This window comes from Syngnathus leptorhynchus, chromosome 11 (genome assembly GCF_054491065.1).
Source record: "Syngnathus leptorhynchus isolate UIUO chromosome 11, UIUO_Slep, whole genome shotgun sequence".
In the NCBI taxonomy this organism is placed as follows: domain Eukaryota; kingdom Metazoa; phylum Chordata; class Actinopteri; order Syngnathiformes; family Syngnathidae; genus Syngnathus; species Syngnathus leptorhynchus.
Genome location: NC_141205.1, coordinates 7,455,328 through 7,482,212, shown reverse-complemented (window position 1 = coordinate 7,482,212; position 26,885 = coordinate 7,455,328). Strand labels below are relative to the sequence as shown.

General features: G+C 42.7%; 5 protein-coding genes across 6 annotated transcripts; all 5 read left to right on the top strand.

The window, feature by feature from the left end:
• The first annotated feature begins 4,306 nt into the window (after positions 1-4,306).
• LOC147049222 (inositol hexakisphosphate kinase 2-like) lies at positions 4,307-9,107 on the top strand. Of its 2 annotated transcripts, XM_085924509.1 has the most exons (6): positions 4,307-4,324; positions 4,558-4,913; positions 6,622-6,853; positions 6,943-7,106; positions 7,218-7,393; positions 7,485-9,107. In XM_085924509.1, exons 2-6 carry the CDS (start codon positions 4,694-4,696, stop codon positions 8,076-8,078), a joined length of 1,386 nt encoding a protein of 461 aa, XP_085780635.1. In that variant the 5' UTR covers positions 4,307-4,324; positions 4,558-4,693; the 3' UTR covers positions 8,079-9,107. The 2 variants fall into 2 exon arrangements, with proteins under 2 accessions (XP_085780635.1, XP_085780634.1); XM_085924508.1 differs by lacking the exon at positions 4,307-4,324 and having other exon boundaries at positions 4,334-4,913.
• Positions 9,108-11,663: 2,556 nt separating this feature from the next.
• On the top strand, positions 11,664-15,658 carry sec61a1a (SEC61 translocon subunit alpha 1a). The gene is made up of 12 exons (XM_085924718.1): positions 11,664-11,788; positions 12,359-12,426; positions 12,507-12,572; positions 12,704-12,782; positions 12,865-12,996; positions 13,076-13,185; positions 13,370-13,523; positions 13,605-13,765; positions 13,873-14,070; positions 14,162-14,353; positions 14,430-14,506; positions 14,642-15,658. The coding sequence occupies exons 1-12, from the start codon at positions 11,782-11,784 to the stop codon at positions 14,826-14,828; spliced, it is 1,431 nt and encodes a 476-aa protein (XP_085780844.1). The 5' UTR covers positions 11,664-11,781; the 3' UTR covers positions 14,829-15,658.
• A 431-nt stretch (positions 15,659-16,089) lies between these two features.
• Positions 16,090-17,552, top strand: chchd4b (coiled-coil-helix-coiled-coil-helix domain containing 4b). Its single transcript, XM_085924148.1, is given in 5 exon segments — positions 16,090-16,303; positions 16,305-16,335; positions 16,576-16,674; positions 16,844-17,124; positions 17,126-17,552. Coding segments are annotated over 5 exon segments (531 nt in total). The 5' UTR covers positions 16,090-16,240; the 3' UTR covers positions 17,183-17,552.
• A 786-nt stretch (positions 17,553-18,338) lies between these two features.
• uroc1 (urocanate hydratase 1) lies at positions 18,339-22,821 on the top strand. Its single transcript, XM_085924825.1, has 19 exons — positions 18,339-18,517; positions 18,898-19,028; positions 19,125-19,218; positions 19,291-19,350; positions 19,567-19,695; positions 19,773-19,834; positions 19,901-19,967; positions 20,108-20,251; positions 20,314-20,402; positions 20,479-20,541; positions 20,620-20,799; positions 20,870-20,967; positions 21,230-21,302; positions 21,370-21,559; positions 21,647-21,745; positions 21,999-22,098; positions 22,203-22,284; positions 22,369-22,468; positions 22,542-22,821. Exons 1-19 carry the CDS (start codon positions 18,392-18,394, stop codon positions 22,680-22,682), a joined length of 2,028 nt encoding a protein of 675 aa, XP_085780951.1. The 5' UTR covers positions 18,339-18,391; the 3' UTR covers positions 22,683-22,821.
• A 112-nt stretch (positions 22,822-22,933) lies between these two features.
• On the top strand, positions 22,934-26,006 carry LOC147049218 (MAP kinase-activated protein kinase 2-like). The gene is made up of 10 exons (XM_085924827.1): positions 22,934-23,638; positions 23,770-23,909; positions 24,239-24,303; positions 24,389-24,468; positions 24,539-24,665; positions 24,933-25,008; positions 25,084-25,208; positions 25,330-25,415; positions 25,493-25,573; positions 25,656-26,006. The coding sequence occupies exons 1-10, from the start codon at positions 23,330-23,332 to the stop codon at positions 25,833-25,835; spliced, it is 1,269 nt and encodes a 422-aa protein (XP_085780953.1). The 5' UTR covers positions 22,934-23,329; the 3' UTR covers positions 25,836-26,006.
• The last annotated feature ends 879 nt before the right edge of the window (positions 26,007-26,885 follow it).

Below are 26,885 nucleotides of genomic sequence, written 5' to 3'. Positions count from 1 at the left end.
CTTTCAACCATGCCTACTGAAAATGCCTGCAGTATGACATATGTTTACAAACACAACTCATACGGGAGGTCCTCCTCCTTGAACCGAGGCAAAGTGGGTCATGGTTCTGTTGTTAGTTGACAGACGGGTTAAAGTGCTAATAGTGTAGCTTGAGCTCTCAACATTTCTGTAACCTGTTGACAAGACATGGACTTGTTCATCTAGGCCTCTCGGAAGGGGCTTTTTGGGTCATGAGGGGCTAGTTTATGTTGGCATGATGCCATGGGCTATTTCATGCTCTCAGCTTTCACCGCACGTGATTTCCTGCTCTTGTATTTAGTCGCCTATGTTGTTTGTTTTTGCACTGTTTCTGATTTTAAAAAGCTATAGTGTGTCACTGATTGAATATTTTGAGCTAACGAGATGTGGCACGTGTTATGATGTGTCAATATCTGGCCGCATCAGGCAGTAGTTTGTGTTTCCATGCATCATCACTGTGCAAAGACATGATTTAGAGGGGAATGGGCTATGCCAAGCTTCCGGAATGCATGTGTGGAATGTGTCAGTGGACTTGAAGAATGTAATCTCAATGTGTGAGACTGGTCAGGTGATTTCCACCTCACCCCACTATATTTGCACGTGTAGGCCTCCAATGCAAACATGGAATGTGACGTCTATGTACTAAATTTAAAAGCACAAAGGGACTTTATTGTTGGACTATTTACATTTGCTAGATTGCCCTTTGTATTGTGAGGATAAGACTGAGTTATTTATTTACCTTGAAAACTAAAGATGGCTGTTTGACTAGATGTCATTGATCACCAACAGGGCATTGCATTGGGATTGCCTAGTGTGAAATATCTTTTGATAAAATTTTGGATTAAATGTTTTGGATCAAATTAAATTAAACGCATGGATAAGCTTCTCCAGGTCTGCTTGGTGCGTGCAACCAATAAGAAGCCATGTTTCACAAAAAGGCTAAATGTTGGCTAAATTTAAACCACCTTTTCCGTTTCCCAGTAACACCCATTTCCTTGTCGTGAATGATGTTTTTATAACTTTACTCACGTTTTATGATTCCCAAGAAATACTCTTCAAACAGATGAATCACATTCCGTCATAGACAAATGGAATGATAAGAAATGCTGTGACGGGTGCTGGAGAGCGCGGTAGTAAACAAGGTTGTCCTTGATGAGGCATTTTGTGTCACCGCACCTTTGACATTCGCTATTAACACTGCTAGCGCCTCATTTGACAAGCAGGCCCCTTTTTCTAGCAAGCTATCACCCTGAGCCATGTTTCGCTTGCTCACGTGTTGGGGAAAAGAAGGGGGAGGATGCGTCGATCCAATGGGATGAAAATGGGATGTCCACTAACTACAACAAAGCCATGTGACTCCCCCAACCTTGAAATTCAATCCATGCTTTGCGTAACGACACATTTTGGCTTCTAAACTCTTCCCATATGTTTACTGTTTCTTGGGAGCAATAGAGGACAGCGATAATAGCTTTGGGATAAAGTTGCGAAAAATGAAAACAAGTCCATTGTTTACAATTTCAATCGGAGATTTATTGCCTTAAGGAATTCACAGAAAACATCAAGTTCATATGTGAGTGCCTTTGAATAGTAAACAAATAAATATGTTGACATTCAAAACAGATTTTTAGGAGAACTGAAGAACAAACAAATTTGTCTTCCAAATAATGCCACTGTGTTGAAGAATGTAAATGTAGGCTACAAAAGTAAAAAGATAAGAATAAGAAATATGAAACCAAATGTTGTAAAATGGCCGTATCACAGTCAATTTCGTGGAAAAAGAAAGTGAAACAAAATGTCTATAAACAAAGGCCTCAAATGCCCCTAAGTTTCCAATTCCACCAACATGTTTCAAAGAGTATTCACAATGTTTAAAATAGACACCATCGAAAGGTTCATGTTCTACTCGAGCCATAGCAATGTAAAATTAGGTTACAATGAAGATGAGCATCACGGAGTCTTCTTACGAGACCTACTGTGGTTGGAATTCTGCTGAAATGTACAATGTGTGTGGAAAAAGTGTTGGAGATTACATCACTACCCTGAGTCATTGCTGGTCTGAAGACCCGGTGGTACTGCCCGCGTCTATTGTCCATGCGCAGGGACCCATGACATGAGAGGAGCTAACAAAACACTGACAAAACAGTGAGGCCAGAGTGACGAGGCCAAAACCACGTCAATGGACATTTCTATGCGGCCAGGTTTCTAGTTACAGTCTAGGGGAAAAGCATTTTCTTTGGCCTACAAGGTCCAGACATACTTGTGTGCAGCAAGGTGATAGCCTCGGACCTTTCAAGCACAGACTACTGGAAATTTTTTCCCAGGAAAAGCAAATGAGAAAAGACTTGGTGTCCTGTTTAAGGGCTGATCATTTAATCCCTTCTCTGTCTGGCTCTGGGATTCTTTCTTTCCATTTGTAATCCCAGTGCTGAACTGGAACATCAGAGATTAGTGTAATGAGACTGTAACCAGTGACACATTAGTCTGACCTATTAAGTTGACCATCACTCAAAAAAACATTATTCATTCCCCAAAAATAAGAAAGAAGAGGAATGACATCACTTAAGTTATCTACAATAAGAATGCTTATTATGTGACACATTGATTCAAAATGTGTCACATGTGTGATACTAATGGGAACAGGATGACAAGTGCAGGCGGAATTCCAAGGAAGAGCTTGCTCACGTGCTCGACATGTTGAGAAGGTTACATCACTTAGCCCCTACACATTATGCTTGGTGGATACATATTAGAATGATAAACATTACCTATGTTATGACTAGCCACTGTTCCACCTAGAACAAACAAACTTCCACGGACATCTGACTCAATATGTCATCCATCCAACACACTGGTCAACAACTCCACCGCCCAGATGCAAAAATTGTTTTGCTTGGGTGAAAGTGTCAGGCAATGAATGTTGTTAATTAACCCCAATGTATCTAACTTGTTTTCATCACAGACATAATCATTATGGTTGCCATTGGGGAAAGTAGAAGTTACAAAATGCTAATGTAAACTGCTTATATTTTATGTAATTTAACAATATTCAAAATGCATTGGATTTTTATCATCTTATAGCTTGTTTCGAACAGAGGTCAAGGAAGATTGCGGCAAGTTTCGGGAGATCTGGCCCACGGGCCTTTTATTTGACACCTATGGTCCATGACCTATAGTTGATGTATTGAAAACTCCAGTTTGTGACCACACAGAGCACCTGATGATGGGCATGTCTGGAGTCAAACGGTCACATAAGCTGCCACTACGTAAGTACTCAAACAAGGTCTACTGTCTGGACATACAATTCTCGTGAGACGTCGGACTGTTACACTGTGTTCATGGTCAGCTTTTGAACACAAGTGTCATGTTTCCCACTGAGAGGCTTTAGTGCAATGCAGTGGGCAATTCACATGTTGCTCAAGTTCAAGCTCATTTAATTACTAATAATTAATGTAATTAAATCTGGATGATTTTTTTTACAAGACCGTGTGTCCCAATGTGTATTTTGAACACAATCATAAGCACTGGCTGACTTTAAACCTACATTCTTATATTATGAAATTCCTCGTGTTAGTCTTCCCACCTCTGGTCCTCCAAGAAACTATGCATTTTTCTGTCCCCTGATAGGTTGGTGAGTCAAAGCGAAACTTGTTCCAACCAACTCCGACCACGTCTGTAGCAATATGATTTATATCGGGTGCTTATTCTTTCATGTTTTTGGCATGTTATTGGATGAATAATAATTCTGAACTGCTCCAGATGATGTGTGGCACAACTGCAATTAGCTATACTGCATTTTTGAACAATAAAGTATAAAATATTGATGATTTCTATAAATGTGACATGACAGTGCTCACTTGTCAAATGCCAAATGCCCTGATTGTGATGACATATAATGCAGCTGTTCTGTCATAAATTCATGCATACCTCTACTTGTTGTTTAGTTACATGCTCTTTTTGGGTTTGTTCACTATTGTTGACATTTCGAGACCAAGTGCAAACCTTATATGCAAGCTGCAGGTTGTCTCCTGGGCAACAAAAGTGAAAAACCTGCAAAATGAGTAAACGACCACCACCAGGCGCACCCCCTCCCAAGAAAGTCTTCAGTGTTGTGTTTTTGTCTAGTATTTTTCCTGTTCTCCCCTCCCACTATTTTTTTTTCTCTCCCCCCCTTTGTTTGTGTGATCCTCTCGAGATGCCTTACCTCCTCCCAGAAACAACAGCACCTCCGTGATTGGCTGGTTTTCAGTGAGGAGGCGTGGTTTTAAGGCGGAGCTTCCTGTTCTTTACCAAGCAGCGACATTTGCTGGTACGTCAGTCGAGCCATAGCACCGCGATAGGTAACGTCCTTGCTAAGCCATTACGTTTTTATCAGCCTTTAGTGACGCACACGTAGCGTTTGATGACACGAAATTAGTCGCGGAAGCTATATAGTTCTACAGAAGAGCGATATACACTGTCCCAGGGCAGGTGACGCGTAGGGAATAAAGGGTTTTTCTTGCCTCCGTCCTTCCTGCCTAGGCTTTGTTTTTTTCCCCGCAGTCGCTCGAGTAGGTGACCGGCAGCGCCCCCTGTGGGCCCCATAGGAAACAAGTCCAGGATAGGGAGCCAGGCGAGTGCCGGAGCCCCTTGCCTCGCTTGCGACGTGGGTCCACCACGCTCTGATGTCCGATGCGGAATGAGGATGAGTCCCGCTCTGGAAGCCCTCATGCAGGCGGATGGAACTCCCTATTCGGGAAAGGGGGTGATGCTTGAACCCTTCGTGCACCAGGTGGGGGGGCACTCCTGCGTGCTGCGCTTCGGGGAGCAGACCATCTGCAAGCCGCTCATTCCCCGCGAGCATCAGTTCTACAAAAGCCTCCCCGCCGAAATGAGGAAGTTCACCCCGCAGTATAAAGGTAAGACCGACTCCCGGAGCTGAGTGTCCCATCATGGCGGTTACAAGCTAGCTCGCATGCTTCTCATTTACATGCTAAGCATTACGTAACGCTTTCTAGGCTGCAGTTACAGACTGATGTTGGCTTGAATAGTTTGCAGTAGGATTTGTTGAAAGCGCCTCAAGAACAGAATGTGAAAATCAATAGACGTTCTAGGAAATGTTATCTATAGATTTTAATGCCCTAGTCGTGTTCGCAGTTGATGGAAAAGCTGGGACCGGGGCCTTGCCTTTAGTACCTTGGTCTTTGGTGTGGCCTTACATATAATGTCACACATGGAGAAACTATCAATACAGGGGGAAATATTATAACAGGACTGGACTGTTGACTCATATGTACAGAACCCATCTGTTAAGTTTTGTTAGTCAGTTATTTCAATTATTGTTGGCCCGTAACCTTGGCCCTTAAGCAAATTTGAAATTTGAAGAAAGAATCCTACTGCAAATAAAATTTGAATTGTATCAAATAGTGCTCCTGATTCTGAAGCTGGTATTCATTGTCAGTATAGAGGTGAATAAGTCTTAGTGTCACCATTTTAAAAAATACTAATCCATCTCTTAACTTTGTTGGAATGTTTTTAAGCATATCATCTTAGGCAATAGAAAGACAAATGGCGCAGACAGTTCTCTGGGTCAGCAAGACAAGGCAGCTTTATTTAAAAGCACACTTCAAAGCATTTAAAGTCAAATTTAAAAGCAACGTAAAGAGAGATTTTAAAAAGTAGCTTAATAAAAAGAAACATACACTGCAGTGAGTGAGTAAAGCGACACTCAAATGTAATAATAAATGTAACCACTGACAATTAGTCCCCAGCCACCTTTTTATTGTTTTTGTCATAACTGTCCACTAGGTCTTTCTAATACCCAATTAGACAAATGACATTTAGTATAGACTGGTCCACATATCCAAAGGCCTCTCTGTTAAGGAGGTGAAATATCCATGTTATTTGACTCCGCCGAAATGCGGCGCGGTACTATAAAAAGAACGTGTGTGATGTCTGAGCAGTTACACGGCAGATTTCAAGGACTAGCTGATACTGCTAAGACACTACAATGATGAAACTTTTTCCTACAACTTCCAAAGGTGGCAACATAATGTTCCCAAGGACAATCGTCCACTCCTGGCGTATTTCACCTCTGCTGCCTCCGTATTCATTTAATAAAGAGCCGTTGAGTCACAAGTTCCCACACTGTAGTGGAATGACTATGCAAGTCTCCATTGGGCCAAACTGGTGGGGGCGAAAGGGCCTAAGGATGCTGATGTTAGCAGAGATGACGTCAAGCGTGAGAAGCGGCGTGGTTGCTGGGTCCTCGGGCACGCAGATTTAATGCAACGCAAACGTTTACAAAAGAGCTGCCTTGTCCTGTGAAAGTGTTTTGCTCTGTTAGGACACTACGTCCATGTCAATGTTTTGAGCTTGTATGTCTGTTAAATGCATGAGCCTGTGGTCTTGCTTACTCTGTTTGAGTTGCAATTTTTGAATAAATGCTTTGAATGACAACTCAAACCGTGTCTGTCTTTTTTTTTTAGTTGAGCTTTTATGGCCATGTATCATGATTATTTTTTTCCTTGTTGAGCGATTTCATTCGTAACATAATGATGTTCATGAAACTTCAGATGTCCTCTGGTGTGTTATATATTTGTAACGATGTTGTCCTCCTTTTCACAGGTGTGGTCTCGGTCAGTTTTGAAGAGGACGAGGGCGGGAACCTGTGCCTCATTGCGTACCCTCTTCATAGCGAAACGGGTGACCTGGAAAACAAGGACCCATCGACGGATTGCGAGCCCAAGAGCAAGATGTCGAAGCGGAGCAACAAAAAGCAGTCCCCTTTGCACGTAGAAAACGACAACTATAGCAAAGAAAGAGCGCGACAGAGCCGGAAAGAAGATAAGATCATAAGGTAAATGTTTCCTTGCTGTACATTGAAAGGCAAAAGCACTTTGTGACACAAACGCTGACCTTTCTATTTCTGTGTGCTTTTCTTTTTAGCTACCGTGACGATGTCCAGCCACAGCAGCAGGCCGAGGTCCTGTACTTAAGCCTAGAGAAGGGCAACATGGTGCCGCAGATCAAACACAATCCCTGGAGTCTCAAATGTCACCAGCAGCATTTACAGAGAATGAAGGACAACGCAAAGCACCGGAACCAATACAGTATCCTTTCATCACGCTCGTCGTGCAACACGTGACACATGTTCATAGGAAGAAACCGCATGTCGTATCGGTCTTGTGTTGTGTCGTGCATTCCTTGACTCGCTTCCACAGAGTTTATCCTTTTGGAGAACCTAACATGGCGTTACACAGTCCCATGTGTGTTGGACTTGAAGATGGGGACCCGCCAGCACGGCGATGACGCTTCAGAGGAGAAGAAAGCCAATCAGATCCGCAAGTGTCAGCAAAGCACGTCGGCCTCCATAGGAGTGCGCCTCTGCGGCATGCAGGTAAGATCAAGCCCCGAGGCGCTCATCCTGTCGTAGTCAAATTGTGCCGCCAGTCTGACTTAGTTGTCATTTTTCTCTCCGATGCCCGTAGGTGTACCAATCAGATTCTGACCAGCTCATGTTCATGAATAAGTACCACGGCCGAAAGCTGACCTTCGCAGGGTTCGAGGAGGCCCTCTACCAGTTTTTCCATAATGGACGTCGCCTGCGGCGCGAGCTGCTGTCCCCGGTGCTGCAACACCTCCGCGAGATGCAAGCCGCTCTGGAGTCCTGCGAGTCGTACCGATTCTATTCCAGCTCCTTGCTCATCATCTATGACGGAGACCCTCCCAGAACGCCATCTCGACCACGGCACCGCGGTGGAGAGGAGGGGGATGAGGATGAGTTGTCTGACGATGAGGAAGAGGAAGAAGGGGCCTTCGGGTTCCCTCGTTCCTCCTCGGCGGGCTGCAGCGCCGGCGGCGCCGCGGTGAGCGGCAACGGCAATAGCGGCCGCTCCGCCCACAGCCCGGCGGACTCCAGCAGCCCCGCCGTGGACGTGCGCATGATCGACTTTGCTCACACGACTTGCCGCCACTATGGCGAGGACAGCGTGGTGCACGAGGGCCAGGACAGCGGCTTCATCTTCGGCCTCCAGAACTTGATCACCATCATCTCCCAGCTGGAGGATCACAGCACTGACTGAGGTTCGCATCAGAGACCGCATGTTCTGAATTTCAATCCTGGGGAATGAGCCTGATGTGCCGACGCCCCGCTACTCCGAGGCGCACCGTCGTGGTGGTGCGACCCTGCCCGCCCGCTTGGAGGGAACCTCGGACCCCCTCGGGATCAGGAGGGAGAGTGCGCGGTTGGTCCCGTACTCGCCCTTACCCGCCAGAGGACGGGGCCGCTCGAGCCCCTCCTCACACTTTATCCTCTTTGAGACTGCTCCTTTTCTTTAGCGTGTAGTAGGAGGACCGAGATTGAGGTCTCACAACAGACTTGTAGCATCCAAGAACACTCCACCCACCTCCTCCTGCGGCACACACAGGTTCCTTTTATTGTGCATTCTCTCTGAGAGAGAAACGGCGTGCTAGATGGTTGAAATTCGAGTGTACTGTAGTTCAAAGAGGCTGACATGGTGCTTTAACCTGTGGCGTGAGTTTAGTTGGTGTTTTTAGGGGAGTACAGTTACAATTGGGAGTATAGCACATTCGTACTCTGGGGTAGGGACTTTTGAGGGCTGACCTTGGCTGGCTAGGTCAGCTGCCTTGTAGCAATTTCAAGTGAAAGCTCCTCATAACGACATTTTGCGTTTATGTTGATGTTTGCAAGAAATGTACGTTTTGTGTCCAATCGTATATTTTGATGGATTCTTGATACAGGACGGACAAGATTGAGACAGAAGAAGGGGTTTGCCTTTTTCCAACAGTCCTTTTAAAGATTTTTTTTTTTTATTCCCAATGTGTTTTTTCTTGGAATTTCTCTTATTCATTCCTTAAATGTGGACTTGAAGAGAATTTATTGATTTAAAATGACTAGCCTACCAAGAGACTATTTATTAAAAAAAAGCATTGTTGAAATTGAAAAAAAAAAAAATCACATTCCAAATAACCACTGTTGTATGTTTTCTTGTTATACTGAATTTATTTTGTTATTGCGAGAGCCGAAAAGCTCGCTTGTACACTTGTGCATTAGCAATGTCTTGAAAATAAAGACATTCATTTGTGGTAAAGACTTGTAATTATTCCAGTTTTTCATGAAGGAGTTAATGTGAGCTAAACAAATAAAGCAATAAATAATTTCAAGAAAAAAAATCCAAGAAAGTGAAGCAGTGCACGTCGGCACTAGCCGAAACTACACCCACATGAATTAAAATCCTATCTTGCAGTGATGTCACACGCTTGATTGTGCAAGAGAGTTCGCAAGAAGCATTGGAAGGTGTTGGCCACTGCCCACACACCATTAGCACAAAAAAAGAGAAAGAAAAAAAACCATGCTGAGCAATGGAATGTATTTTATCAGACAATACTCCGTTGTCAGTCTTGCGTGGGCATTGTGTCATTGGTAACAAAGAGTTTCTTCAACTGCCTGTCACAGGCACTAAACTACTTTGATTAAACTCTGTTTAATTAGGCCGCATGACGTGAAATGAACATTGTTGGCAAAAACAATCAAAAGCTTGGCCATTCATGTGATTTTAATACGGCAAAAAAATGCAGTCACAGAGCCGAGTGACTAACTTTAACGTGATCAGTTTTGAAGTCTAGATCTTGATTGTTATGCAACATACTGGAAGAACAACTAAAGCCAGGCTGACCCAATTGTACACTGGATGGTGTGGGCCATGACCTCTGTGATTTACAATAATATTGCTTCATTTATGACGCACAAAGAACAGCTCATTTTGAAAGGCCTCGCTGGGTGGAGGATTTTTAATCAGACTACATTGTTTTTCTAATATTCTGTTTTGAGCCATTTCTTTGCTTTGACTTACGAGCGGAAAAATTGTGATACAAAAGCCTTACAACAAGAACTGGTTTGGAAGAAAGTCAACAATTCTTTCAGAAATAGGTTTCAAGCTTTTAGAAGCCGCGACCACTTGCAAAATGCCGAGCTAACAAAATTCCATGTCCCAATGCTTTTTAGCTTCGTATATTTTAAAATAAAACGGTTTGGGATGATTTCATCATTGGATCAAAGGACACACTTGCGTATCTATGTAAACGTGTACCATGGGTGGAGCAGCAGTGCACACGTGTTTTTTTTTTATGTTCATAAATGCCATGGAAGTCGTCACAGTTCAAAGGTTGTGAAATATATTTATCTCATTGCTGAGTAGCATTCACGCACACCATCGCTGTTCATTATTTTATTTTGTTAATATAAAATTTCAGCATTTGGACATTTTCAAGAATAATTTTCCCTATTTATCCCAAACATCACTATTTATTTACGTGTATGTGGAATATCTATGCTGTTTTGACACAACAAATATAAGAGCGACACTGAATGGTAACTTTCCAACAGCTCCTGGCCTACATTATCACGAGCTACATTTCAAATGTGCACAAAGCAAGGGGTGTGTGAGTGTGTATACGTGTGAAGGCCTGATGATGATTATGATGCTTCTTATAAAACAGAAACCACCGAAAAAGGCTGTAGGGGGAATATATTTTGCTGCACATGACAGTGCAAGCATGATTAATTATCCTGGAGGAGTTAAAAATAGCCCAGGTCAAGGCGGGGCAGCATCTGTGGTAATCTGAATTAATCTCTATCTCAATTTCAGTAGTTGATTTGGATGGGTACATTTAGTTTGTGCCTCACAGTATTTTCTTCTGTGAAGTTGGCTTTTTGTCCTGATGGGTAAAAAATGGCTTGCGATGCATTGAGATAATTCGACGCTTTGCAATATCTGTGCTGCTGCAACAAATGACAGAAGATGCAATATACAGGTGTCACATGACCTTTACACGTGTTACATAAGAATGTTGTGGGGCTTTACAGATGTTGTTGCAAGCCTAGCGGGACCCAATACAGCCAAAACACGTATTCATTTCTAGTGTTATCTCAAAGTGTTCAAATGTTTTCACGACCTCTTCATTTTCACAGAATGGACCTTGTTTGCTCTACTTATTAAGGACATAGTTATCTTTTAATGAGTGGTCATCACATTTTGTGTTTGTGATTGATATCGACTAATCTGTACTTTAATCATCAATTATAATCTGTTTGCTAATCATTTAAATTGTCATCCAGTGATTAAATGATGGTTGCAAATTTTAATTTGTCCCAAAATACTATCATTAATGACCTTTTTTCTAGCTATGCCAGTGACGTGTATTGACAAACAGAACAATAAAATGATTTCCCTTTAGGTGGCAGAAATTACAGTAAACAAATATTTTTGGTTTGTAGTGTGTGATGAGATTTATCTCATGTAAAATAGGTGCAGTGACTTAATAAAGGTTGAGAAACTCGAATTAGGACTTTAACTCCTTGGTGCAAGTCTCATCGGTGAACATCTCATCTACTGTTCTCTGCTGCTGTCTCCTGGCTCAGAGGGTATAACACAATTTCACAATATCATTTTTTGTCATTGTCATCATATTTTGCTACTTTGAGGTGATTATTTGTAACTGTAAAATTTAAAGGTCATTGTAAAAGGGAAAATAAAGGGAAAAATACATATCTTCTAAATAAAGAGAAATCCGCGAATATGCGGGGGTACACTGTTTGGTGTACTGTCTCTTTAAGAAGCTTGTCTCGCGTGAAGTGACGGTGACGTGTCTGTTGTGCTTGTCAGTACACACGCACACTCCCGGCCGGTGTCGACCCAGATTCATCGCTGTGCTGGACTGTCTATCTTAACACAGTAGGACAATCAGGTGGACATTCCGGACACCATGGGTAGTGAGTATCCTCTTGTGGTTTAACTTGAACATAGTTTCTGGTCAGATTTGTGCTTTGAGAATCGAGTCAACGATCACGTAGTAGCGCAGGACATTAGCATGTTAGCTGGTGTTTCTAGCTAGCGCCATAGAAATGTCGCCCTTTTTATGTTTATATGTTGCTGGTGTATGGTGGTTAATTCAGAAAAACGGATAAAGCAATGTTTTTTTGGGGGGGGTTGTGTGGGGTATTTAGACCCGAGGGCTGTTGGGTGGCTGACTGTAAACAGTTGATGCTAACTTGCTAGCTACTCATTCCAATCCATTGATAAGTTAGTGATGACGACGCATAACACCGATGACATCCCATTGTCAATTCCCGATGTTTATCATCAGTTAGCAGTTGTAAACAAACATTAGTGCTACAGTGGGGTTTAAAGAGTGATTTTATTTGGTTGGTATTGTTTTGATTTTCACGTTTATCGGCTACGATTCTTCCTCGCAGCGTAAAGTCCGCCCCTCATTCATTGCCACGTCTCACGGGTGAGCAGCTGACATTATCTGAGAAATCTTCATATTTGTTTGATTTCAGTCAAATTCTTGGAAGTGATCAAGCCATTCTGTGCAGTTTTGCCAGAAATCCAAAAACCTGAAAGAAAGGTATGCGTTCAGTCAGTGATTACAGGTCACACAATTGTATTGTGTTGTAAATAAAACATATTATAATGTTCTTGGTTCAGATCCAGTTCAGGGAGAAGGTTCTATGGACCGCCATCACACTCTTTATCTTCCTGGTTTGCTGCCAAGTGAGTTTTTTTAATTTACGTTAATTTAAACATGCTTTTCAACAATTTTGTCACATTTTGCATATAAAAAAATACTCTTGGTTGTTTGGAGTAGCAGCAGCTTGCAGAAATGTATCCATCTTTTCTTTTAGATCCCTCTCTTTGGCATCATGTCATCCGATTCTGCAGATCCATTTTACTGGATGAGAGTGATTCTGGCCTCCAATCGAGGTGTGTGTCTATTATGAGCATGCTCAATATTTTCCCGTGGCACATGACTACTTCACAGTTTAATGTGGGGGTGTTCCCTCAGGCACATTGATGGAGTTGGGCATCTCCCCTATTGTCACCTCCGGCCTGATCATGCAACTCCTTGCTGGGGCTAAAATCATCGAAGTTGGAGACACACCCAAAGACAGAGCCCTTTTTAATGGAGCGCAGAAACGTACGAAAAAAGCCACCACTATTTTCATTTGGGTGACTGAAGTCAAGACAGGCGTCTGATGCTTCTTGATCTCTTTCAGTGTTTGGAATGATCATCACCATTGGCCAGGCTATTGTTTACGTGATGACTGGCATGTATGGTGACCCTTCAGAGATGGGAGCTGGAATCTGTCTGCTCATCATCATTCAGGTACAACCAACTTAAATGAGAAGGACTGGAGTGACAGCTAGTTACTCACCTTCCTTTTGATATGTTATCATCCGAATGAGCTCATCTGCCCACTCGTTAGTGTGACTTCCTCTAGTCACTTAGCAAATCATGATAGTGATACAATGTTTCTAAGCTGTTAACAACGCACATGTTTCCTCCAAAGTTGTTTGTGGCCGGACTGATCGTGCTGCTGCTGGATGAGCTGCTCCAAAAAGGCTACGGTCTTGGCTCGGGCATCTCACTGTTCATCGCAACCAACATTTGTGAAACCATTGTTTGGAAGGCTTTCAGCCCTACCACTGTGAACACCGGCAGAGGTAAGACGAATCAGCCCGGGAAGTCCCGATTATAGTTTTTATTTTATTTAATTGTACTTGCTATGGTGATGACGTTTGCAGGCACAGAATTTGAGGGAGCCATCATCGCCCTTTTCCATCTGCTGGCAACCAGGACGGACAAAGTGCGCGCCCTGAGAGAGGCCTTCTACAGACAGAACCTACCCAACCTCATGAACCTCATTGCCACCGTCTTTGTTTTTGCCGTAGTCATATATTTTCAAGTGAGTTCTTCTTTTTCGTGTGGGCGCAGGTCCCGCCCAAAGCTCCCAACGACAAAACATTTGTCGTGTTGTCAAATGATCTCCTGACCTCTCTCCTTGTGTCACAGGGATTCAGAGTGGATCTGCCAATCAAGTCTGCTCGCTACCGCGGCCAGTACAACACTTACCCCATCAAGCTCTTCTACACCTCCAACATTCCCATCATCCTGCAATCAGCGCTGGTCTCCAACTTGTACGTCATATCCCAGATGCTGTCCACGCGCTTCAGTGGCAACTTCTTGGTCAATCTGCTCGGAACGTGGTCTGTGAGTACACCTCCTATTTTCTAGTATTGACATTTTACACTCATTGCAAATAGATTTGATTTGTTAACAGCGACGGTTGTTGTATTTGTAGGACGCTTCAAGTGGCGGTCCAGCTCGGGCGTATCCCGTGGCTGGTCTTTGTTACTACCTCTCCCCGCCTGAGTCATTTGGATCAGTTCTAGAGGATCCAGTGCACGCCCTTATCTATATTGCCTTCATGCTTGGGTCATGCGCTTTCTTCTCCAAAACCTGGATCGAAGTCTCGGGCTCCTCTGCAAAAGATGTAAGATCAAATTTCTTGGATTGCATGTGCAGACAACTCAGCGTGACTCTGGAAAATAATAAATTTCGATGTGCAGGTGGCAAAACAGCTGAAAGAGCAGCAGATGGTGATGAGGGGACACAGGGAGACTTCCATGGTCCATGAACTCAACAGGTAAAGTCATCATTGAAAGACCTATTTTGATTTGCATCCATATCATCAGTTAGTATGGAGTTTTTGCTACGTTACTCAAAGTGTGACACTTTCCTTTATTTTGATAGTATTAATTCAACTTTATTTCTACTTTAGGTACATTCCGACTGCGGCTGCATTTGGCGGGCTGTGTATTGGCGGTCTGTCGGTCATGGCTGACTTCCTCGGCGCTATCGGCTCCGGCACGGGAATCCTTTTGGCTGTAACCATCATTTATCAGTACTTTGAGATTTTTGTCAAAGAGCAGAGTGAAGTAGGCAGTCTGGGAGGATATTTCTTTTAGGAATTCCCATGTTCGAGCAACTCCTATCAGCGTATTGCGTACTTTTGACACCTTTTGTGAAGCACTCCCCTCATCAGCTTCCCGTCAGTAGGACTTTTTGGATTCTCTCATCAAATGAGGTGTCGGACGTGTGAGATGACAGAATTTGTGCTACCTCCATTCATCCCCCAAAAGACATGGCAGTTGAATTTTTTTATGCTCCATTTTAAAGCTCCCCAATATTCATTTATAGACTGCCTTTGCAAGGGGCAATGAGCTTTTTTTGATTTATTTCATCGACCGACATGATAGAACGTCCGTATGCGGGCATGCTGGGATGGATGGTGGTGCCCCAATGCTTGCTGTGCGCATGACAACCGTCTCACAGAGCTTATACATTCTTATTCCACTTTGCTTTTTTTTTTCCTAATGAGCTGCAAATTTTAAGAAGCCGCAAAAAGCTGGCTGTACTGTGTCAGATCTTACCAATTGATGCTTCTGTGGACGTTTTTAATGGAACATAATGTAAGGGAAGAAAAAAACGATGTGAGGCTTACATTTGTGAATGGCAGGAATTCCAACTGCTTCTTTCATAAAAGGCAACCCTAGGGAGCTTCAGTATTAACTCAGTGGTCACGTTCATGTTCTTAATTTTTTCTTTGTTTTTATTGTCTGCTTCGAGAAATATTTTGTCACCGGCTAACCCCCCTCCCCCTCGACAGATAATTTATTGTTTTGTGTACATAGGCAATGTGGAATTGTTTTAAGTGTATAATAGTCTTTGGAATATGTAAAAACATGAAAACATTTCAGAACGAACATTTGCAAATAAAACAATTTTGGAAAAAAAATGTGTATTGTTGCACATGATAATCATTTGGAAGGTAATTTATTACACTGACTTGGACTCAAAAAAGGCATGACATGATCAAACCCAGGTGACAATGGAGAACAGGCAGTCACTTCCCAGTTTATAGCAGTTGTATTTGTAATGTTTGCCTGGTTTTTAATTTAATCATGAATAAGCAAAAGGGGAACATTCAAATAAGGTGACTTGTGATGCAGTGAGGACTGCAAATGCTATTTCCTGTTGACTCAAATAGTTGAAAAAAATTCTGACAGTTCACAAACAATGTAAGACTATTGTAATAAGTGAGGGAAATAGATATAATTACATTATTATATTTTCCTCAAAAGAACGAGTAAAACCAGGAGTCAAACTCCATACCAGTGGGTGGCAGTAATGCAACCATTAAGGTGTTTACCAATCCCTTCAAACAAGAAGAACAGTCATGCTAAAGCTAATAAGCTTTTCCCTTTCCTTCAATAGGAACTCGGCTCCTCCGAACCACCACTTGGATAATCGCCCGTCGTTGTGAAACAGTTAAAGATGCTTAACACGTGACACAATCGTATGTCTGTGACATGTTCAAATGACCCCGGTTGTACCCGACGGGTTGCTGTTGCTGCACTAAATCGAATTGTTCATCTTCATTTTGGGAAGAAATGACTACTGTCAGGCAAGAGGGTAAGCAGAACGCTGTGCTAGCTCGGCTAACTCATTCAATACAACTTGTATTCGGAAGTTTTTATGGCATATGTTTGAGACAGTTCCTCAAAATGTATTCTATAATAGTATTATGAAATGAAAATGCGTTGCATCAAATAAGAATTACATTCTTTGTTTTAATGTTTTTACTTAACCTTGAGCTGGTAACGTAAAGGTTCAGTTGTTCGTTCCATTCATTGGAAAATAAATTCTATACAGGAAAAGACAAAATAATCTTTGTCACCAAAGAAGATCACGCAACACCCAGCAACGCCGAGCTTGTTGAGGAAGACCCTGATGATCCTTATGAGGAGCGAGGTGAGTGACCAAAATAAGCTTTAAAAGCAGCGCTCATGCCACAAGATGTCGCCACAGCAGCCGTTCTAGCAGGAAAGTAGTAAAAGTGTCAAGTAAATATGTCGAAAGGAAATTATACTGTGCAAAACACACACAAAACAATTAATTCTCAGCATCTTTGTCTTATTAGGGCTCATTCTTCCCAGTGGGGAGATTAACTGGAGCTGTCCCTGCCTGGGTGGGATGGCCAGTGGTCCCTGTGGGACCGAATTTAAGGAGGCCTTCTCCTGCTTCCACTACAGTAAAGAGGAGCTGAAGGGCTCAGAGTGTCTAGATCAGTTCAAAGCAATGCAAGAGTGCATGCAGCTCTATCCGGAACTCTACCCTCAAGAAGAAAATAAGATACCTGAAGAAAATGCAGAGCAGACTTCAGAAGATGCCACAGCTTCTGATTCCATGGCCACATCTGACCCCCGTGCAGGACTTAAATAGCTCGCAAGCCAGTGCAGGGAGTTCACTGGAAAACTAATACCTGTCATCAGTTTGGGAAAGACTTTAGGTGGGCCCTGATGTGCTAGTTACCCATTTCCACTTTTTGTTTGTCTGATTCGGAAATAATAATCAGAGCACACAAATTGTTGACTACAGAACAAATAATTATTTCCAAAAAAATCTTCCATGTCCATACTTTTCTCACTGGTGTGTCATTTTTATTTCGTGTATCATGTACATTGCACTTGTTTTCATGTACTGTACTGTAATGCATTCAGCAGACTGATTTAAGAATTGAGCTTCAAAGTGGGGCCAAGCCTTCTGTAAAGCAGACACAGTATTTACCTCAACTCTTACGATGGCATTCATGTCACTTAAATAGTTACCAATAAATACCATTGAACGTTTTGAAATACGATTGGTCTTTTTTCAGTGTTTTGTGGTTGGAAGCACATTGGGCTGAGCTTGCCTGATTCAACTTTTCAATGAAGTTAACATGCATATTTATTTTTTTATTTGGGAGGAAGCCAGAGTACTCTGGGGATAAAAAACAATCACAGCAAAAACACAAACTCCATACAGGTATGGTTTCAAATCCTAAACTACAGAATCTGGCCACTTGGGGGCAGTATAATACTCATGCAGACAAATTTTACGTTTGAGTTTTGTGAGTGATTCTGTACACTGAATTTGAGTTGAGTGCTTTATAAAACATGTTTAACTGCAGCATAAGGAGTTTTTACCAATTATGCAGCCTTTAACCTAAATATCTAAAATACTGTGATGTCACCTGAAATGGATAATTGCTCCTCAAACCTCATACAACAGTTCTTAGCATGCACTATTCGCTCAAGAAATGTCATGAGCTACTCCAACACTTCAAAGTCACGTTCTAAACCAAATATCAAATATTACATCCTCTTTAAAGTTACACTTTGTCACCTAATCTGCCTGCCAGCTGTTTTCACAAGCTCACTTTTCTGGCTGCTTTTCAACCTGTCAGCTGCTGTTCCATCAAAAATGTGTCTGACTTTAGTCCCTTGTTCAAAGGTTCTGGCATTCATTTTTGTGTAAGCAAGTACCTGGGGTCAGAGGTCAGTTTAAGCCGCTTCAGATTCCCTTTGAGATCAATAATTACCAAACATCCTTTCCCGTTAGCCAATCAGACGATTCGGACGCAAGTCTTCTCCCTCAAATATTCAGCAGCGGTCTTTCCACATTCTTTTTAAATTGAGGACTTAACAGGATGGCCACCCTTAAGGAGATATGCAGCGGCTTACCTCTGGATGTTTTACCCCCAAACCGAGGACGAGACCCCAATGTGCCTCATGCGCCCGTTCGGACCCCAAACCTTACAGATCAAGAGGAGCGGGTAAGTAGATTCAGTCAAGGCTACGTTGAAAATCTAGAAAATACTTTCCTGGGTCAATTGTCCTCATTTGGGTCGTTGGTGAGCTGGAACATATCAAGTGATAGAGATTGTATTATTATTTATTATTATATTCTTGCATCTCTGATTTAAAAAAAAAAAAAAGTTGTTGACTAGTGTCATGTGGTGTACTTATTGCGTAATCACTGTTGACGGCTAAAATATTGATTCTTCTCCAAGGTCCTTCACTGATTGGCCAAAAGTGAAGCAAAGTCTTCAGTCAATAATTAAGAGAAGCTGGCTTTTTTTTTTTTTTTCTTTTACATATTATACCTGTTTCTGATAAACATGCTGTGATTATAATTTTTTTTTTCCCCTCTTAGCTGGCACTGAGAAACGCCCTGCGATATTTCCCCCCGACCCATCATGCAACTCTCGCACCAGAATTTGCACAAGAGCTGCGGCAATATGGGCACATTTACATGTACCGCTTTTGTCCTGTGCTACATCTGAGGTAAGACAACATCATAATCAGAAACTCAAATGAAGTTTTCATTTTTTAGTGTCTTGAGAGCATATTGACAGTTTTGCGCGTTGCTTCCTTGCTCAGAGCTTACCCCATCCACGAGTACCCGTGCCGCACACGCCAAGCGGCCTCAATCATGTTGATGATCATGAACAATTTAGACCCAGCAGTAGCCCAGGTAAGATTCTTCCACAATTTAATTCATTGAATTTCTTACCCCAAATAATCTAAGCCGCCTTTTTGTTTTTAGTTTCCCCAGGAGCTCGTCACCTATGGAGGAAATGGGCAAGTTTTCAGCAACTGGGCTCAGGTACAGTTAGTTAATATTGAAATATAATATCTTTGAAAAATTAAGATGTTTCAAAATTAGTCCATTTAATACGTCCAAGCTCCCACCTTTTTTTGGGGTGAAATAAATAAATAAATGTATCACATTGTACCACTCATGTTTTTGTCTTCTTCAACTATAAAGTTGCATTGAATCTAATTTTGAAAGACCCAACATATTGTGTGTACGTTTGTACAGTTCCGTCTCGTGATGAATTATCTGAGCGAGATGACCGAGGAGCAGACTTTGGTCATGTACAGTGGTCACCCCATGGGTCTATTCCCAAGCCTGCCCTCTTCACCCCGCGCCATCATTACCAACGGCATGGTACGAGCTAGCAACACAACACACACACTTACTCACCACATTCTAATGTGATGATCATCTTCTTGGTTTTTGTTTAGGTTATTCCAAACTACTCCTCCAGAGAGCAATATGAAAGGATGTTTGCTCTCGGCGTGTCAATGTAAGTCTTCAAAGTGTTCTTTGCAACAATGATGGTAGCCTGTTGCTCTATTTGCATATTTTGCAGGTATGGTCAAATGACAGCTGGCAGCTACTGCTACATTGGACCTCAAGGGATTGTTCATGGCACTATGGTACACATAATGAACTCATTTTGTTAAAATGTTCATTATTCTTGCAGCACAATGAAAACGGGATTAGTTTATCTGCACATCAATCCATTTTTTTTCCACCGAGCCTGTTGTCAAATTAGAAGTACTTATTTTGTGTGCAGCTGACTGTTCTGAACGCCGGTCGGAGGTACCTTGGCTCCGGCGACCTGAGGGGACGTGTCTTCGTGACCTCCGGCCTCGGGGGGATGAGTGGAGCTCAGGCTAAAGCCGCCGTCATTGCCGGTTGCATCGGCGTTATTGCGGAGGTGATGCCAGCCGTGACTTTCGGTGGGAGGTCTTGTGTGTGACCCGTGTGATTCCCTGTTAGGTGGATGAGGCTCCTCTCAAAAAGAGACACGAGCAAGGCTGGTTGATGGAGGTCACCGACGATATGGACCGCTGCATTAAACGTATCAGGTAGCAGACATGTTTCCATGATCATTAAATGTTATCGAAAGGAACACGCTGATTAGTTGATTTTGTTGGCTTGCAGAGAAAGCAGATCCACAAAGACTCCCCTTAGTTTGGGTTACCATGGCAACATTGTGGACTTGTGGTGAGTGGCACAATGTTTCGAATGAAAGTTGGATCTCGTAGACATGAGTTAAACTTTGATATTTGTATTCTTGATTAGGGAGAGGCTGCTGTTGGAGTACCAGAAGACAGGTGAGCTCCTGGTGGATTTGGGCTCAGACCAAACGTCCCTCCACAACCCCTTCAACGGAGGTTACTATCCGGTACAACTCAGCTTCCGCCAGGCCAACCAGCTCATGTCCACTGATCCGAGTCGATTCCGCAACATGGTCAAAGAAAGGTGCAAAAAGCCTGAAATCAAAGTATGTTGCTGTGAAGCTGACTCGTTCTTTTTTTTTACTATTCCATAGCCTCCAGAGACAAGTGAACGCGATCAACAAATTGTCAGATGCCGGCATGTTCTTTTGGGACTATGGCAATGCATTTCTACTGGAGGCGCAAAGAGCTGGTACAAATAACACTTTGAAATTGGCTCATATTCACAATAACAAGAAAATTATGCTGTCGGGCTTTCAGATGGACTTTTATGATGAACCTAAAATATGCTATTGTGAACTTATTGTGACCCTCTGTCAACTTTGGGATGCACATGTTTAGTATACTGAATTTTAAATATAATTATATAATTATATATTTTAAGTACAATTTTGTTGAAATCATAATTTTTTCATTTATTTTTTATTTTTAACATGTATTTGTTGTTTTTATAGGTGCCGAGGTGGAAAAGGTTGGTGGAGGTGCAACAGAATTCCGCTACCCATCCTATGTCCAACACATCATGGGGTAAGTTGTCCATTTTATTGACATCCCATTTTCTCTCTCATGCCCATTTGATGTCTCCATCCCTCAGAGACATTTTTTCTTTGGGCTTCGGTCCATTTCGTTGGGTGTGCACGTCTGGCGACCCCCAGGACCTCGCCGTAACCGACAACATCGCCGCATCTGTCTTGGAGAATTTGAGCGCCAATGTGACCGATAGAGTCCGACAGCAGTACAACGACAACATCCTCTGGATCAGGGAGGCGGGAAAACACAAAATGGTTTCTAACGACACTTTTGGACGTGGCTCACAAATCACCACTCGTGAGATGATTTTCTTTTGTGTGTGCGTGTGCGCTTTTTTGTAGGTCGTGGGGTCCCAGGCAAGAATTCTCTACTCGGACCACAAAGGAAGAGTTGCCATTGCTTTGGCCATCAACAGAGCTGTGGCTGAAGGAAAAGTTTCAGTAAGACTGTTTATGTTATACTTTTGCAGAAATGAAAAATCTCCCGCCCCGAATGTTGGCTATTTTTTATTCTTTTTATCTAATTGAATATTTTTTCTTTTATTGTAACTGTGTCTAGTAATATTTAGATGCCTAAAAATTCTAAGGTATTAGTTTGACATTCAGATTTTAATTTTTTTTTTTTTTCCTCCTACAAAAATTTCCCGCCAGTGTTTTATATAGTGAATGTGGACCTTTTTAAAATCTGTGTCAGGCTCCGGTGGTGATCAGCAGAGACCACCATGATGTGAGTGGTACCGACAGCCCCTTCAGAGAGACCTCCAATGTGTATGATGGCTCTGCATTCTGTGCAGGTTGTCTCATCTGATTTCAACATTCAAGTTGTACTTATTGCACATAGCCCACTTTGATTCCCGCAGTCTCCACCTTCATTGAAATGACTCCTTACTTCTTCTAGATATGGCAGTCCAGAACTTTGTTGGCGATGCCTTCAGGGGTGCCACCTGGGTAGCTTTACACAATGGTGGCGGTGTTGGCTGGTAAGATTTGGTTCTTGATTTTTATAAACCAGGGATGTCCAACGCCCCGATACGAAACCATGAACAAGTTGTTACTTGCTCCAGGGGTGAAGTGATGAACGGAGGATTTGGTTTGCTTTTGGACGGCTCTGAGGAAGCAGCGAAGCGAGCCTCTCTGATGCTCAACTGGGACGTGTCCAATGGGGTGAGACGATGCAGAAAAGTGGATTTGACAGATGGCTTGTGTGTGATGCTAATGACTTTTTCTGTTTGTGAAGGTGGCCCGGCGCAGCTGGTGTGGAAACTCCAACGCTTACGAGACCATCCAGCGCACCATGGAGGAGGTTCGACAGCTGCGCGTCACTATGCCTTTTCCGGTACATGATGAGCACGTACTGGACCGGGCTCTACAGGGCTAACTTCGAAGAACCGGAGAATCCAAATGAAAACAGCAGACATTTAAATTAAAGCAATTGCTTTCATGCAGATATATTATCAAAGAACAATACAGGTGTGTTAAAATAGTTTAGTAATTCCATAATAAATCACATCCACCAATTTTCTAGATATCAGATTTTCTCTCTCTCTCTCTCTCTCTCTCTCTCTCTCTCTCTCTCTCTCTCTCTCTCTCTCTCTCTCTCTCTCTCTCTCTCTCTCTCTCTCTCTCTCTCTCTCTCTCTCTCTCTCTCTCTCTCTCTCTCTCGCTCAATGCTTTTGTGTTTCGCTAAAATTTATAAAGTTATACTTTGGGTTCCATCAAGTGTATTTGTGCGTTGTTGGACCTTTAAGAAGCTGGGTGCATTGGAATTGAGTGACGTCACGGAATTGGAGACGATGTCCTGCAGGGAGAGGCACATCCTGTTCTGTAAACATCATGCACCACTTTTTGATGATTTGTTATGATTACGTTCACCTTTACCTTCTGCGAATGTACAGCTTTTGCCTTTTTGTGCCAACGACCCTTTTTCTGTCGTAAGTTGAGGATGTTGTTTTTTTTTTGTCATACAATGAAGTATGTTGCATTTAGTGTTTAAAGTTGCCCGGGTCGTACAGAGGTGAACTAAGAATGGACACACCTCGTGCACCCGGAGCGACCACGCACAACAACATCACGCAAGAGAACACGGGGACGATGACGACACTGCGTGATACAAAAGGCATCTTCCCGGTATGCGACTCTGGCTGCAGCAGCAGCAGCAGCAGCCTCGTCGCGCTTCCCGACCTGCAGCCTGCTGCTCACGTGACCCAAGTGAAGTTGAGGAAAAACGCGGTGACTGATGACTATAAGATCACCTCGCATGTGCTCGGCCAGGGAATTAACGGCAAAGTGTTGGAATGCTTCTGCAAGAAAACGGGACTCAAGTGCGCCCTCAAGGTTACCCGCATTCGTTCTTTCATTGGGGGCACAATCTTTGTAGTCACAAATATTTTCATCAATGCTCCTACACATTATAGGATATTTAATGATTTTTTTTTTTTTTCTCGAATCGTTTGTGTGCGGAGCAGATTTTGTACGACACACCTAAAGCCCGCCGTGAGGTGGCGCTGCACGCAAGGGTTTCTACTGGTCCGCACGTGGTGCGCATCCTCAGCCTGTATGAGAACATGCACAAGGGGAAGAAGTGTCTCCTCATTGTCATGGAGTGGTGAGCATCACGTCCTCTGTGGCACGCCAATGCTTTATTTAAATAATCGATCAATATGTTCAATATTAGAATTGTAGCATGCAGTGAGGTACAATTGTGCTGCACGCAACTCCGATTTTTTTTTTCTGTATTTACTATAATTGTGACATTTCTAGGTTACGTAGCCAGGTAAGGATCAAAAATATATATCATGATTTCATTGCTAACTTGAGTATAAATTGGGAACTCCGAACTCATTGATAAAGGGAAGGCCAAAATGATGCCATTGTGGTCCCTTAATGGTGTTTTGGGAACACTGCTTTCTCAGTGTTCATCGATTTGTGTTTCAGCATGGAGGGAGGCGAGTTGTTCTGTCGCATTCAAGCCAGAGGGGACCAGGCCTTCACTGAGCGAGGTGGGTCACGCTCCTCACGTGGCCCCCACAGAAGGACAATTTCCACACGTTTGCAAAACTGATATTATTGCGGCTGTCCAATTAGAGGCATCGGAGATCATGCGAGACATCGGCTTGGCTATCGAGTATATCCACCACATGAACATCGCTCACAGGGATGTGAAGGTAAGACGGGGGATTATTAAAAACACAGTGATTTACGATTAAGTTGATATTTGTGTTCTCGTGACTTCAGCCTGAAAACCTGCTGTACAGCACCAAGGAGGCGAATGCATCGCTCAAGCTGACCGACTTTGGTTTTGCAAAGGAGACCACTGTGCACGACTCTCTCCAAACTCCCTGTTATACGCCGTATTATGTTGGTGAGTTTATCATGTTGAATCAAATAATAATTTGCATTCATATTATTCATTGGGATTAACAAGCTTTATTAAAAATTGTTGCATTTGTATGTGGATCCGCCACCAGAGGGCGTATTTGTGTTGTATGATCTGTGCGCTGCTATAATTTGACGTTCTGACGTAGCAACTGTTCATTTCCTTGCAATTTGAGGTCGTTTACAATCATGTACAATTCACACAAATGTGCATTTTTCTCATTTGTGCCATTTCCTTCATCGGTCCTGTCAGCCCCTGAAGTCCTCGGCCCAGAGAAATATGACAAGTCATGTGACATGTGGTCTCTTGGAGTCATCATGTACATCCTGTGAGTGTCACATGCAGTGTGTGTCCAAAATGTGGAGCAAGAGGAAATCACTGAGGCCAAAAAATGTCTTCCCAGGCTGTGTGGATTCCCTCCGTTTTACTCCAACACAGGCCAGGCCATCTCACCTGGGATGAAGCAGCGGATCAGACTGGGACAATACAAATTCCCCAACCCAGAGTGGGCGGACGTTTCAGAGGAAGGTCAGACTTTTAGTCTTCAAAATTAGGAATAAAATGTTAAAATTAGAGACGCGGGCTTGGATCTCAGCTCTGACCTCTCCCCATGCTTGTCATATAAAAAAAAAACACTTTTCCTCTGCAGCCAAGCAGCTCATCATCCAGCTGCTGAAGACCGACCCCAACGAAAGGATGACCATCGGTCAGTTCATGAGCCACCCTTGGATCAGCGTAAGTTGACAAGCCACACATACTTCCTCGTGCACGTCTCTGTTTTATTCTCAGATGTATGCGTATCGCTCACACAGCAATCCATGGTGGTCCCGCTCACACCTCTGCACACAACTCGCGTTCTGACAGAGGAGAGGGAACTGTGGGACGACGTCAAAGTGAGAAGGCTGTTTTGCCAATTTTGTCCACAAGTCATGAGGAAAAAAAAAAAAATTCAATTGTGCTTGTATATTTCATCAGGAGGAAATGACCAGTGCTCTGGCCACCATGCGTGTCGATTATGAACAAGTGAGGATTAAAGACCTGGACACGTCCAACAACCCTCTGCTCATTAAAAGACGCAAGAGACCGCTGCCTGTCGAGGATGACGCTCATTTAAATGGCAATACACAGACTCCTTTTTCCGACCAGGGGAATTGATTATCACGATACAACTCTATAATTCCTATAGAATGTATTCCCCCCCTCAAAATTCAAGAATAATTTTGTATTTTGGTCAATAAAGCGTGCTTGACCTCTGGATATATTATTAATGTATTACTTTCTCTGAACCCAAAAGAATAAACAGGAATATTTACAATAAATAACAAATGTTTCATATACTTATTTTTAGACGAGCAGGATTAATAACAACTACAGTTGCACAAATCTTTCCCCATTGGCTCAATGTTGGACATATGCCGTCGCTTCTCTTCAATAGGTGGGACTCAACATTCCAGTGAATGGTAAATTATGTACCAATGAAGTGAAGACATCACTATTGCTGTTTTGAAATTATATAATGATATTAAAATAATGTCATTTCTTTGAGGGGGGGGGGCACCCTTTATACGCGTCATGATAATAGATTGCTGTATCGTGTCCATCACATACGTATGTAAATATTATAAATCTACTAATACTACTACAGTATTTCAAATAAAACTGTACTTTTAATGCTTTCTGATGTTATGATGTCTCTCATACATGAAACCAAACATGTTAAATGAGTCTGCATTTTCAACAGCTGTAATTTGCGAGTCTTGCTAAGGAGCAACAGCGACAGGTGAGACATTAGGGATTAACTTGAATTCAGGTTCTGCAATAATCCAGCCCGGAGGAGATTGACCATGTGGCGGAAAGAATCCCGAATGGACTTCAGAAGTCTTTATCAGTCGTCATGACGCGTTTTAGGGTTTTAAGCATGCACGGAAAGTGCACAATGACAACTTTGTTGCACTGTTTCTGTGATTTGGGAATGCACCTTTTCATAATAATAGTCTCATGTTGGAGGGTGTGTCTGTACTTTTCCATTTGTGCATTATCACATTTGCACAACTTTCCGAACATGTATACGTACCGTCCTTCACGTTACTGTAGGACCGGTTCAGGTTTATTGTAACTTGCAAATTCTATCACTCTTTTCCTGGAAACCATCAAGCCATAGGGGCTTTTGCATAACTCTGTTATGCATACACTGCGTCTCTCAGC